We start from the raw sequence: 15,588 nt of genomic DNA on the forward strand, positions 1-15,588 counted from the left end.
CAAAGCTCCTTCATAGTCCCACAAGCAGCAGCAATTTTCAGAAGGATGAAGGCAATGCAGACTATATGTTCTGACTACATAAAGGTCCTAATTTAAGTTTTTGCAATTTCTGTGGAAAGGTGTTGTGTGGTCATGGACTAGATAGCCAGTACCCTGACCACAGACATGGCCTCATGCTTGTCACTGTTGGTTCCCTCGCCCCAAGCAGTCACACACTTCATGGTTTGCCTCAACAACAGGGGAAAGAGACAGCATTTGATTAATATGGTGCTCAATAACCAGTAAGGTCAGTGATCTGGGTACATTTCTGCAGCCTTGGCATGACTCACTTTCCGTAGCCACCTTCCAATCGGAGGCGTGGAGCAATAGTCAGTATGGAATTCAGTCACACCAGAAGCTCAGGCTAGGGACTGAGAGGAAGGTCTGACCAACAGCAGCAAGGGATGAAGTAGCACACATGTTGGGCGAAGCCTATGGACTAGCTGGAGACTTAACTCTCAATTTAATACACCAAGGTTAAACAAAGTGCATGGATACTGTTCTGTGGTTGAATCAAGCCAGCCAGAACCAGACTGCTGAATGAAAGAAAAATAAAGTCCAAGGCAGGAAGAAAAAAGCTCAGATTTATCTTCCACATGAATATCTTCTTTCCCTTTATGAAAATCTTTTGTTTCCAACGCACTACTTGCCTTTTTTTTGAACGTACAGTATTTGAAGAGTAAGTTATTTACTTGTTTCAGTTAACATATATTTTCCATGTGATTGACTATGAAGCATTATCTAAACAAAAAAATCTTTGAAACAGATATGGTAATGAAACATAAGAATGCTCCTTTTAGAAGCAATCTCAAAATACTAAAGAAACCTCCTTTAAACAACCATTGCAAAAATAATCAAGGAGAGTTACTCACACTTACTGGTTTTAAAGTAACTTCTGCAAAAATTTCCTAATCCTTGAAATGAAATCCAGCTGAGGAGGCTCACAACTTATACATCAAAAGACATTAGGACAGCTATTTGCAACAGCAGTACTTCTAAATCTTAAAAATGGTACCTGTGCACATCATCTCTGCTCAGCATTACTATTTTAGGATACTTGACAATATGCCCCTTGGTGGATTTCACAAGATTCCAAAACACTCAGTGATTGTGAAGAATCCTGCAAAATGTCCTGTTTCCTATATTTTCATTAGCAGAGTATTCTTGGATTTGTCCAGAAGCCTAAAGTCGAGTTCTAAGCTAATTTCCCAAATACTGGACAAAGAGTCAAAGTTCAACCTCAGTCCACATGGAAATACCAAGGCCACCTTACTAACCCAGCTTCCAGGCAAGATGAAGCTGACTGGTTCTTACATCCCCCTTGTGCTGTGACTAGAGCCCATGTGACACTTTACTGCATGTCAGTGGAACTGTGGGTTCACCTTTAAACCCAAAGACTGTGAAGCAGGGTCCTCACCCCTTGCAGGACTCCAATTTAACTCTGTAAGAAGTATGCCATCTTCTGATGCACTGTTCAGTATACCCCTTCTCAAGTGCCTTCACACAGCCACTGACCAAGATTGGTCTTAGCTGTGTTTGCTGAAAAGTAAAATAATATCCCATGAATTTACAACAAAGGACAGCACTCTCGAAGCCAGTGAAATGTGTTTTATTTTAAGCCACTGCTAAAACAAGGACAAATTTAGTGCAACCTGGAGTTCATAATCTGAAAACTGAATATAGTTAAATTACTAAAATGGCAAAACTTGTCACCATTATACAGTACAAGACCTTCATATTCATTGAGTACAGTTACATAAACATTTAGTTATTCAAACTGCTTTTGGTATACAATTGCATCACTAACTGGGCTGTGAATTACTGTAACACTGCACAAATAAGCAGCAGTTCCAGCAAATTATAATCAAACTTTATTATTAAATACTGTTCAGACATTAGAACAAAGGCCCTCTAAAACTACACCAGCTATACAACAGGAATGTACAAAGATGGTACAAAATAAAGTGACTACAGTGGCTGGGCTCTGTACCTGCCTCTTCAGAGCTCAAGTACAGTAAATGCTTGACAGTAATGGCTCTTGCTGAAAAGCCAAACTTCTTACAATAAAAATCATTCCTGAATCTTGTATTTTTCTTTGCAAGTTGACTGTCTAGAACTACAGGGGTTTGCGCTGGTGTTTACTACTCACTGTGTTCCCATCTCCAACAATTTGTCTCTCTTCATAGAAAAGGTCCCAGACAAAGCTACATTAGAAAATAAGCATTTAAAATCTGATACCATTTTTGAGAGACCTAATGAGTCTCGGAATGTGAGTTTCTGGCTTTTGGGGGTTTTGGTTAGCTTTCTTCTAAAAAGCTTGAACAATCTTCTAAAACTCAAGAACAAAGATACTACAGAAATTGCATTCATGAACATCTTCTGAGCTGCCTTTTTATATCCTTGTTTTGAGACAGCAAATCCTCTTTAATTTTATAATAAGGGTTTGAGTTTTGTTTGGTTTTTATTTTAAGGCTTTATGCATACTTTTTATTATTTATGCACCCCGTTCTGAATGGATAAACTAGTTTTAAATATGGCCACTTCTAACTTACTTTATAGAGGGACTATTTCTCAAAGTGCTTTTTCTACAGAATCTTACAAAATATTACAACACTTCCATTTTTTAGAATATCAAACGTATTTATGAAGTGTTTGGGTGATTTCTGAAACAATAACAATCTAGGATGTATTTTTCTCAACATAAAAATTAAATTACCAAGGTTTCCCATACAGAAAGAATGCAAGATGTAACAAACTCCACCTTATTATGTTTGTTTATAAAGCACAGTTGTCTGCTTTAAAGGGACCAGAATGTGGCCCTTCCTGTTTTTACAGTTTTCACTTACGTTTCTGTATTTGTGGTCAGGAGTTTTAAACAAACTCAGAGAAACTGTAATTTAAGACTTGCATTAGCAAGGAACAGCTTTCTCATTAATATGGCAAAGAGCACCAGTAAGATATAGTCAGAGTAAGGTTTTCAAAGATTATTAAAATTATTCAATTGCAATAATTTTGCCAGGCTAGTTTAATGTTTTTAACTTCATACAGAAGGAGAAAAGTCAAGTCATTCAGAACAAATTGAAAACTATTTGTGTAGAAAACTGGCTTGGTTTTTTTGCTTGTTTTCAGTAAAAATGAAGTATTTTATAACATTTTTCTCATGAAAATTTGGAAACAATGCTACTTTCCTCAGAGGCTAATAAAACCATTTCTTCCTTAATGTAACACAAATCAATAGTTACACAACATATTTGATCCAGTCTGAAAACACGATTCCATTTATAAAGATAATTTTTCAGTGAAACTGTTGTCCAGTTAACTTTCTGAATAGTTGTAAGCTTTGTGAACGGCGTGATCTTCTGCCTTTCTCCAAAAAGTAAATGAAAAGAAAAAGCACTTCACCAACTTTATAAAATACATCATTCAGAATAAATGAGTTTGAAAAGGGCTGTTCTGCAGTGCTTTTTGTTGGTTGTGTTGTAGGCTTTTTTATATGTACGGTTTTGTACATTTACAATACCTTTAATATCTTTCTCACTGCACAGAAACACTTTACTGAACTGTATCCTCATGCCCTGAAATTCCACTTGGTGAGCAAAATTTAGTCATGAGGCACTGCTTTTAGTATTTTATTTCCTCGACATTTCAATTTTATAGATAAATTTGCACAAGTATATTATTGCTGTGTTAAGGGGAAGGTGTATAATAACTAGGGATATTATTTCAAATTTTTTCTACAATGTAGAAAATCAACCTTAAAAAAGAAAAAAAGGAAAAATGAATACGGGGGTTTGGGAGAGGAAGAAAAAAATCCAGACAACCTTTGTACAATTCTTAAAAAATATTTGCTACTAGAATTATCTCCAAATAGGGCAATTAAATAACTTCCCCTGACATGCTTTGGGCTCTGATGTTCTGATGTCTGGATTACATTACCTATAGCAATACAGAAGACCTTGAAGTGGTTTTGGTCTTTTTGTCACATACATCAATTTTTCAATCAGTGAAATGATATATGAAGAGAGGAAATAAACTGAGCATAACAGAATTTTAATTTAGTGGTAGAAGTTTGCACCAGGAGTTCACAGTAGTGAGATCTCATGCACATATAGATAAACATATCTGCGTATTCACATGTGTGAACACATGTATGTACATATACAAAAACATGAAAAATCTTTGGCTCTGAGAGAAAGGTGAACTTTGTGAGATCCAAGGCAGAAATCCAGATGACAAAAGAGGACTAAAACCAATCATGTCTCTGCAAAAAGGCCAGTGGAATGCTTTCCTGAAACACAAAGACACTGCAAGAAGAGCGCTCTTGAGTTCACCAGTGTGACACTTCATAGCAATTCATGGGGTAGGGAAAATCAGAATTGTACATATGCCATTAAAACCCAAGAATAGATTTGGAGAACATCTCTACTTGTTTGTGATCACAAAACTGTGCACCGTATCAATAGTATATTTTTCTGAGAAAAAGCTATTAAGATTTTTTTGTTCATCCAAAATCATTAACGCTCTATGATTATTTGCCTGGTAATCACCAGTGCCTCTTTCTCTCAAAGGATATATAAAAAAACAAATCCCAAAAAATATTTTCAAACCACAGGATAGGTGAAGGTCCAGATTTCCCTTCAGACAGAAAGGCAAATCAGCAGCATTGGTGAAAAACCTGACAAGACTGTTAAAAATATTCAATTAAAAGTGCCTTTTAAAAAAACTTCAGTGATGGCAGTTAACAAAAATGAAATATCAATTTGCCCAAGAAATTTCCCCTTTACATTTTTATTAGCTTTCTTTGCTAAATACTTCCATGCTTACTGAGTAAGAAAATTGTCTTTATTCATGAAAAGAAAATTCGTATGAGGCTGCTTTGAAATAAAGACTTAAAACCATTGAAAAAGATGGTCAAAATCCTCAGAAATTTCTATCTACTACTTTTAACACATCTGCATGAGACTAACGTACAAATTCTTTGACACAGAGCTACTGTCAGAAGTATCTGCATACAAAAAGCCTCACTAAAAAATTTAGCAATTTAAATCTGACTGGCAAGCTCCAGGAAACCCTGTTGAAGAATTACATATGAAATTATGCTCAACTTCTCACTCTGCCCTTCTAACAGAAGTTACCAGATCTACAGGAGTGAACAGTTTCATGCATTTGCACCTCAGCAATTTCAGAGCAGACTCTCCCATCTTCACATAGAGTTAAAACTGATAAATGTGGCTATGAAGCCAGACTGTATTAAGGGGCTGCTCGGGCAGGTCACAATTTTCTTCCTGGCAATGCTGCTCTTGGGCACGTAACACCTGGCCAAGATGAACAGTTTTTCCACTGTCTACAGCAAGATATTCTGGAGCAGATTCTTGCTGAAATCAGTGTTCTTAGTCCTGCTGTGAATACAGCACACATAGGAGTGGGAGAAAGCTATCCTGGCACAAGGGGAATCCTGAACATCATGTCTGAGACTGTCTCCTGCGGACTACGATTATAGACAAGGCTTGTTCATAAATATCTCAGTGGTATGAACACAGCAGTAAATACAATTTATGCGTGGGTGGGCAACACTGATTATGGACTGAATAAACATACCATGTGCACAGTATCACAAAGCACAGCACAGCTATTTTGACTTTCACCTCAAAGTCTTTTAATGCTGACTATTACTTGAACATTCACTAGTTGAATTTTACTTTACACATCTGTGTTCCTTCTATCTCCTTTCAGAAGAGGAATGGAGCGAAGAGTGTTGCATCTTTGGATTTTTCAGACATTTTCCAGAAGCCAGCCAACCAAAGATTTACTTAGAGCTTGCTCTCCATCAGATGCTGTCTCTATCATTTCACAATATTTCAGCACTGCTTGCAAGAGATCTCCAACTTTCCAGTCCCTTTCTCTCAGTCTTCTGGAAAGCTAAAGGGGAGACAGGAGAATACAAAATATTTTGACTGGGACATCCTGATTAAGTTACAGAAGTTATTATTGAAACATGAAGTCATAAGAGATCATTTGTAATGAGTTAATCATTATTCCCACATCTATAAAAACAAAAACTTCCACAAGATTCAAGCACTTTTCTTTAGGGCAGTCTTCACAAAATTTTCTTCTGGAGGGAGCACCATTTTCAGATTATGTGGTGCCACAGGTATGAGGGCTGTGGTTTATCAAGACTGCAGAAAACAGGAAATTCTGAACACAAGATTAAGACATTTGCCACCCCTCCCATGCCAATAATGCATGCATAAAAAGACAAAACTCTGTCTTAATAAAAGGATGTGGATTTTCCTTTCACAACATATAGTGTGGTTGGGGTGGCATAGACACTGCCCTCAATGAAAACAGTATCTTCAGAGTTGGGAAATTATAGCATATTGGGGAAGAGGAAAAGGTGATGATTAAGTTAAACAACCACTCGGGAGCAGAGGACAGTCTAGTTGAAAACATTTTTCCCCCAGGATCCAAAGAAAAAAATCTTCCATTGCTGATGTGTCAAGCTCAGCTATATGTGTAAGAAAGCCGACCCTAAGGAAAAAATGAATTTAACAGCTTGCCCAGGAGTAAAAAACTTAACATTTTTAAGTATAAATAAATAAACAAATAAACACCCATACAGATGACCTATTCTCTGTAGCCTTCTGGACACCTGTCAATGCTGCATTTTGGAAATACTGTTTAGACTTCCTACTTATTCTTTGAAGCTGTAAATTTTTATACTTTTTTATAGTCCCTACCAAGACATTCCATGTATTATGTTTAAAAAAAGTCATACAACAGTGTTCAGGGAAATATTTTTCACAGTTCCAAAATTAAAAATTCATATAGTTCCTACTATGAGACCTGTCAGATTGCAATATAAAGTTCAATAAAAAATATAAAGGAAGACAATATTTCCCTGCTTCTTTACCTAGCTGATGTTCCAATTGCAACAACACAGGTGATAGGACTGACAGAAAGAACATGGGCATAAAAACATGTATCAAACAATTAACTTCTTGAGAAAACCATTAACCTGAATGAGTAAAAAAATCCTCTCTAATCCTGATCATAATTTATTCTGAACACCGGAAACTTTTCTCAGTGGAAAAAAAAAGACATATTCTATACAAGAAGAGACTGAAATCTGTAGCTATTTCTGTGAATTTTAAAGCAGAGCACAGGAAGTAGGAGTTTTATAGTCTACAACATGCAATTTTGTAAATGATGTTTGTTGGTTTATAAAAGAACGGTCATTTTTCTGTCCTCTGCCAGAGAAAAGTGTGGCTAATGTCCAAATACCTACTTCAGCAAATACAATATATAACTTCTGTCCAAAGAAGTTTTCCACCACGGTAAAACGACAGAGCTGGCATCTTAATTTTAATTTTAGATTTAATCTCACTATTTCTTTAGATGACCAATCTGTTTCCTACTGCCAGACAAGTGAAATATTAGAGTTTACTCAAAAGAGGAATCTTAAAAGAGTTGGTTAAGGTCTGGTTAAAAATTGAATACATATGAGATTTTAATCTAGGCACTTGCATATCCACTTTGTCAGGCACCTCACAGAAACCAAGAACTATCTATTCTAATTTACTGGTTTCTTGTTATCCTCCTAACAAATGTATTTTGTTCCATACATAGGTATCTAACTCCTTTCTGCCTTGCTGAACATGACAACTAAGAGGTAAGTAAGTGAGTAAGAGCTCACACCCAGTGCAGCAGTACCCTGCCTGATAGATGCTAGGAGCACTTCTGCCTTTCATGCAGCCACATCGCATCGGCGGCTCATGACCCTGCTGCGATCAGCTAACACAAGCCTTTCCTCCCTTCCAGAACTCACCACCTTTTACAGAGGACAGAGCTGTTTCCGCCGAGCTCCAACCCGAGCCGGTTCCCCAGGGAGCCGAGGTGACTCCCAGAGATGCCCCAAGCCCCAAGCGGCTGCCGGGACACCGGGACACCGGCCGGGGTTTCCCGCTGGGCTGCAGCGCCCTCTGGAGGGGCCCGCTCAGTTTTACAGCAGCCGGGAATGACCGCTCCCAGTTTCATTCGGTCTGCGTCCCAGGCCATTCCAATCGGGAAGCGGGATGGAATAAAAAACGGGCAATCGTTCTCTGCCTCCGGGGAGGGAAACAAAATTTCAATTTATTTTAACATAGCTGCTTCTGGAGAACTAAAAATAATCTATAAAACTAACTGAAACAATTAACTACTGTAGCATTTTCAGGACTGCAGAAGGTCTTACCTTCAGGTGTCAACTCAGCATCGATTTATGATGGAAGTGTCAAGTAGAAAAGTATTATAATTTTTAGCAGGGCACACATAACAGACACTGCTGTTTTCCAGAGTGCTCTTCTTGGTATGTGCTCTTATTAAGGTAGCTGGACTCATGCTCAGATACACAGCCAGCTAATAATACCTTCCTTGTGGGTCCCAGAGCATTGGCTCAAATCTCAAATCTCAGCAGCACAACTCTGTAGTCTAGTCTCTTAATTGAAAGAATGACAGACTCAAGGAAAAATCAAAAAAAAGAGGCACCTGACATCTCTTTTCTGTCTTTCATATTATATTGTTAGATACACATATCTCAGATACACAGAAAATAAATTATTATTAACACTTGTGGGTCCTACCACTATCCTACCTGAGCATTTGCAACAAGCATGAAACACATGAACAGATCTACCAAAAAAAGGCAAAAAACTTCATGAGGTTAGAATGAGTGTTATCCCTAATCCCAACTCCTTCACATCCAAAAACTTTCAGAGAATGCTCAGCTAAGCATGTGAGAACAGAAAGAGTGATGTATTTTCTTCTTTGTCTTAAGGTACTTATAAACTGTAACAAAGAAGAAACATATGAATATAAGGACTAACAATTTAAATTTAACAATTTATAACAGCACAGAAATGTAGAAAAGTATTCTCAAACTGCCTTCCAGTTTATGGAAGTACAAAGTCCACTCTATCAGAACTAATGTACAACAAAATATATTCTTTAAATAATTCTAAATCAAATATACCAAGCTCTAGAAAAGGACATAGGGCATGTACTTCTATATGCTCAAAAAACATTTCCAAACTCTCTGGGTTATTTCAAATAAGAATGCAAAACTTCCTACTCTCAAAATCAAATACACATTCCATACAGTTACACAGGCAGAAAAACACCCCAAAATTATCATTCTCTGTGTGCTAGGAAGGGAGAAGCCTCTCTGAGGAAAATGCAGACCAGGTATGATCTGGACTGGCCTCTAGGCACCTTTCACATTTTTGCCACAAGTCTCCAGTAACTGAGCACCACCAGTGTACACATCCTTCCAACTCCGGGAATCTGTTTTGTCATACTGACCTTCACCTCCCAGTAACTCTGCTTTTCTCCTGAAATGACGATGTAAGCTCAAGAAAGCCCCAAGTTGAAGAGTTAATATTACATTTCAGAACTGAGAGCAAGCTTTTTCTTCCTACATTAAGTACATTAAGTCATTTTTGCCAAGATCTCAATTGTTAAAATTCTATTATTGGCATCAGGTTAACCCTTTTTCACATTATTAGGTCACAAAATATAAATATTTTGTAATTATCATTCCTATGAACCTCATCATTAGAGACAATGTCAATATATCTATTAAGTTAGCTTTTCAATAATGCGGTAATGTTAAAGTAACTTCCTCATTAACAAATATAGGTTTAACATAAGAAGTTCCAGATTATCATGTGTAGTATGGTGCGCAGCTAAGAAAGAACAGGTTTTATGATTTTATTGGAATAATATGTTTCTCTTATATGTTTCTGATGGATGGAAATACTCAGGACAGTATGCACACCAAAATACTGTGTCTTTCCAAAAAGACACAAATTGCTAAAGGTCAGCTCCTTTAAAGTTTGACCAATAAAATGAAAGTAAAGGCACCTATGAATAAAACAATCTTATTGAGAGCTCTTTTCAATAGTTTTGGTCTTAGTTGCTTACAGAATAAAAACATAATATTTACCTCTAAACTAAACTTCCTTCTAACAAGACAATGTATCTTTGCTATCAAAAAACAAAACAAAACACATAAAAACCCCAACTATAGGCAGAACATGCTAAGTTAGACAAAAATTTGCATGACCAAGTTCTTGGAAAGGTTCAATTTATTGACAATTAAATACTAAGCAAAAAATGCTTGAAATAACTTTCACCCAACAGAGATGATGTAATTGCATCCTTTTTAGAGTAAAACACTTGTAAGTGAAGAAGTGAAACAATCAGTTTTGATGAATACTGGTTTGTGTATGGTATATTAACAGGCTAAACATGCTGTTACACTTTGACCTCTCAGGATTTAAATAATGGTTTTCCTCAGCAGTGAACAGCAAATGAAGTCATAGCAGCTGGTATATCACAGCAGATGGAAGTCAAGGAAGTCCTTCCCCTTTCCCACCTCCCATCAAACCTCAGTACTTACAAAGACGAACTCCCTTGCAGCAGTGTCGCGAAAGTGAAGGTCAGACACCTCTGTTTCAGAAGCTGCCAGCCACTGGAGTGCTGCTCTGAGCTGCAGGTCCACTAGATTTGGTTCCAGATCAACATTCATTATTGATAAAGTCTTTCGCGTTTGCTCCAAACCTGGTATTAAAAACAAAATAATCAAATTTATAGCTTCAAATTGTTTCAAAAACATCTCTGTAGTTCCCTGTTTATACATTGTATTATCTTAAAAACTTGAATTTAGTATACACAGATATGCAAGGAAATATGAAAGGAAAAAATTAGATTGGTCTCAAGTGTTTCACTACTTTCCCAGTAGGAAGTACTGTTTACCCCATTTACAGCTGTGTGCAAACACAGCTAAGTATTAAAAGATACCTAAACTATAATGTATATTCAAATGACAAGAAATTCAGCACAGGCTTTCATAAAGTGAAGAGCAATGGCTCTCACCTGGTCCATCAGTTCCTTCCATTTACAGCTGCTATTTTTTGCTATGCCTTCATCTAACTGATTTTTAAAAGTGTGTGTTTCTGAATTCTTTCCTGCACGGATCAGACTCTTGAATTCTCCAAATACACCACTGGTTTTACTGAGGTATATCCAGTTTTTCAACATTTCTTTTACAGCACAAGTTCCAAAAATTTTTACAGCATTGGAAGAGTAGTTGAGTTTAACACTTAAGAGCTACAGTATAGTCAGCTTCTGTTCCCAAGCTGAGTTTCTGTATACAGCTACCACAGAGATCCTCTGTCACACTCCCAGAAACAACTAGGCATGTATGTAGCGCTCTTCAAGCTAGAGTTACTACTTCCAGACTACTGAACTTGACTCCAGAAAAATGGAATATATTAGTAAGAAAAACACATATTCATGTTGAGTTTACCTCAATCTCAATGCTCTTCCAACTAAGGTCACGAATACTGAGGTACATAAGGCATTCACTGCCAACTGGCAAAGTCAAGCAAGTTGAAACAGATTCCCCCAGAAGTAAAAGCAAGAGAAAATTAACCAGCAAAACTGTCAAATAAAACAATGCTTTTAAGGGATAACTGAATATTTGTCTAGGAGCCCCAAAATTTAACTTCTTTATAGGAAAAAGAACAATTAAAAAAATTATGACAGTGGGTAGAAAGCACTGCAGTAACATTGCTGGAAAATTTTGGTACATTTTTTAGTCTTTTAAAATTGATGTACATTTGATAATAAGGCTTTGATTCAAATTCTTTGGTGGACAGTCAGCTTAGAAAAAGCCAGACATTTTCAGGTATGACATGAACAGAACTTCCAAATGGGCAAGACCAGGTAAAAGGTTTTCTACCTAGCACACTGTTTAAACAGTCCTACAATTACACAACAGAAAGAGCCTTTTCAAAACAATAGTGAGAAGCTGAGGAACTAATGCTGGAAAAAATTCACTAGAAAATCCTTAATATAGTATAAAGCAGTCTGTAGCACTATGGATAGCAGGTGACACCTACACCATGTAAAGAAAAAAATCCAGTCACTATCCTGACTGAGCAATTCGAGTATGTGAGATGCCAGAACTTATTAAAGTTGAGACCAAAAGAAAGCAGACATATTGATAAAGCAGATGAAACCTACAGAGCAGAAAATATATTAATTACAATTATACTGAGGAAAAAATACTCATTAATATAGCTTTATTTTCTTATATCCTCATATCACATCTGATTTAATGCAATTAAGAGATGCTGGTCATGTACATTTTCCATGAGCTTTAAAAGAGAGAAGAAAATCCCAAACCAACCAAAAAATCCTAAACCCACACATCTTTCTGCTTACATCAAGACTACTTGAAGATGTGCAATAAAGCTGAATATCCTCTCTAAGAAAGTAGCAGAAGTTTCTGGAAATGCTTACTTTATCTTCAGAACACACCCAACACAAAAAGAGCTGTGTTACAACTTGTTCTAACATCAGCTCATCTTAAAGCCATCTTCATACACTGTGTATTCAGACTGTTTTCATTTCAGTTAAAAACCTTGGGCATAATAATCAGGTTGGAATCAGAGCACAGAGATCTTCTAAGAAATCACAAATTGTAAAAAGATTCTGGATAGACCCTATGTTATACTTCACTACGAAGAAAGAGAAAATAGCAAATGCATTGAATCCAAGATTTTTATTGTTTTTCATGACTCTCTCCCAAGATTAATGTGTCCAGGTCGAGTTACTTCTTCAGCATGTTGAATGCATTGCTATGGTTTCTTAACAAATATTTTAAAAAGTTAAGCTCTGCATATGAATTCACACTTTCAACAAGCTGATCAAAGTTCCCTACTTTATGTTATTAAATTCATGTAAGCATTAGTAACTAGCACTTCCCAAAGGTTGCAAATTTCAGTGCATTAAAAGGATTATGTAGGGCAGTAATCTAACATTCTGACACTTGGCTGACATTCATTATGATGAACAAGGATAATAGAGTTGTCACCTTGCTTTGCAGATTACAAAGACAAAGAATTAACAAAAAATTAATGTACAGTTTACAGAATAAGAACAGTGGTGTATGCATGAACCGACATTACCTTCTACAGCATCCTTGGAATCTTCATCTTTATCTTCTGTTCCATCACTGTATTTTAATTAAGAAAACAAAAATATGAATACAATCCAATATATGCACTAAATGTAGTAAGTTCTAAGACTGTAATGAAGGTTAAACGACAAGAAGATCATAAAAGAATTAAGGAGTGATCAAGAAAAGCAGCTTGGCTTCTCACATCATTTCATGTTGTAAACAGACATCATAACTTCGCAAGATTTTCTCTTAGGAAAAGGGAGAAGAGAGAAACAAGAGAAAGGTGTTATAGGTACTACTTATTGATTTTTATAGTTTTGCTTCATATGGGAAAAGGTTGAACCCCCTTATATCACAGATATGAATAGCTACAGGTAAGGCTAAGTGATCTATAAAAACCAATTACTATGCCATTCTGAAAGTTTACACAAGTTAAAGGAAAAAAAATAACCCAGAAATCCTGTAGGAAGCAAGCTCTAGTCTGCATGAAAAAAAGCAAATCTAAAGACTTATAAAACTGCAGGCAATAACATGCAGAAAAGGGACCTTTTTGCAAGCAAAACACATTAATCAGTTTTAGCACAGAAAAATTTAATCATTCAGGGTGGATTAATTAATGAAAAAAATCATATTGTGATTAAGTGTGAAGAGTGTGAATAATGTATCAGCGTAAAAAATGTATTGTATTTTTATTTTCAAAAATGATGATTTCATGCATTAATTATGAGGAACCCATCTGGTTTATATTTCTCAACTCAACCAACCTGTCTGATGTTGGAAAGGATAAATTCTCCTCATACACATCCCCTTCTAAACCAAGACTGCTCCAGCTACTGCTGTTACCATTACTGCCAGGAGAAGAAAAGAAGACAGCTGAACTAGAAAAGAACAATAGCTCAAACTAGAACCTTCATTTTCCTTACAACTCTTTTGTCAAGACATTTCATGCAAGAGCACTGAAACTTTCTAGACAGGTTTGCTGGAATGAACATGACTCTCAGGACTATCCAGAGCAGCAATGTGCACAATTAACGCAAAACTAGCAGGTTTCAGTACACTGGTGAAAGTATTAATTTCTACTCACTAATTTTTCAGATCAGTGCTAACAGGAATGCTGTCCTCAGGTCTAAGCACATTGCTTGTTATTTATAAAAGCTCAACAATTTCAAAGGGATTACTCATAGGAAAATGGATTACATCTGTATTATTTGCTTAAGAAGCAGCTAATAAAATTATGCATTGTGAAGACAACTTCACATACAAAATCCTTCCATCTCACTCCAAAAACCCAGTAACAATCTCCAAAAGTCTGATGAGACACAATTCCAAAAGAAATAATTTTTTAAAATTTTTTAATATTGTTCTATAAGTTGATCTTTTTAAAAAAAAGTTTATAAATCTATGAAAACAATACTGAAAAGATTACCTCACTCACAGTTCACAAAAATACTGCATTTATTCTATGACTACACTGAAGCCAATGCAAAGAACTGATAAAACTGAGCATGTTCTCACACTCATTAATTTCAGCCATTATAAATAGCACAGTTTCTCAAACCTGTCAATATGCACAAGATTGAGAAACTCATATGATTAAATCTGCACTCCCCAGCTTCATACCTCCCCCAGAGCATGTCTGGAAGACTTCCAAGAACAGGACTTCCAAATATCCAGCATTCTTCAAGAAAGTAGACTGTCTACTAGAGATGGCATGAGAAGCTGCAGAGTAACTACAGAGAACAGCTGCTGCAAGAAGAGCTTTCTCCACCTAAGTTTTATGTGACTGCTGAAGCTCATTTCCACTCATGGCACACAGCAAAATGATGGAAGAAAACATTTCAAGAGACAGACACTGGTCTCTTTCAAGTGTTTGCCAGTAACATAATCACCTATCAGTGTCCCTTGCTCTCCAGCATGTCTGCTTGGATACCAATTTCAAAACAGTGAACAGCAGGTTAGCAAGTCAACAATATAAACACACTCAAATAACATCAAAAAAAGTTTAAGAAGTTGCAAGTGCCTTATTCAGTACATTGTTGCTTATTTAGACTACACATCCAAAGAAAATTCAGAGTTCTCTTGTTATGCAAACAAGAAAAAAGAAAATTAAAGAGCAGGAGCTTCTGAAGAAGCCAACTCACAGAAAATGCAATCCTGGTCTAAAAAACATGTCTCGAGCTACTGTGTAAGAGTATCACACTCTACATGATGTATTAAATTTGGTTCAAAACCATTCAAATGCAACTATAAAAAAAATTAATATAGCTTACTGGTATCAATACTTTGCACTCACAGCACGTCTTTCACTGGAAGTTACAGATTCAGAACATAAAGAGAAGTAAAAGCTACCATGGTTCTCAGATTAAAAGATAAAGACTTTGTAATCTAACAAAATAACCTCTACACACTCTGCCCTGATTAGGTAAGAGACTTAACGCACTTTACTGAGGTCAGTCTTGGTCTGAAATAATCATATATATATTGAATCATATGATTACAGTGAGGTATGAGAAAGGGATGAGACCCTTTTCTCATTAACAGACAAA

The 15,588-nt window shown here is 36.3% G+C and overlaps 1 protein-coding gene across 4 annotated transcripts in view; it reads right to left on the reverse strand.

Annotated features, from left to right (window-relative positions):
* Positions 1-1,632: 1,632 nt before the first annotated feature.
* Positions 1,633-15,588, reverse strand: part of AKAP11 (A-kinase anchoring protein 11) — a 44,276-nt gene continuing 30,320 nt past the window's right edge. For 2 of the 4 annotated variants that reach the window (XM_033051282.1, XM_033051280.1), the window contains exons 9-12: positions 13,807-13,920; positions 13,050-13,096; positions 10,475-10,635; positions 1,633-5,958 (exon numbers count right to left, since the gene is read on the reverse strand). In XM_033051282.1, the coding sequence (XP_032907173.1) occupies positions 5,812-5,958; positions 10,475-10,635; positions 13,050-13,096; positions 13,807-13,920 (469 nt within the window). In that variant the 3' untranslated portion in view covers positions 1,633-5,811. The remainder of the gene's footprint in view (positions 5,959-10,474; positions 10,636-13,049; positions 13,097-13,806; positions 13,921-15,588) is intronic. The other 2 variants (XM_033051281.1, XM_033051283.1) reach the window with 2 other exon arrangements.

This window comes from Catharus ustulatus, chromosome 2 (assembly GCF_009819885.2).
Source record: "Catharus ustulatus isolate bCatUst1 chromosome 2, bCatUst1.pri.v2, whole genome shotgun sequence".
NCBI classification, from domain to species: Eukaryota; Metazoa; Chordata; class Aves; order Passeriformes; family Turdidae; genus Catharus; species Catharus ustulatus.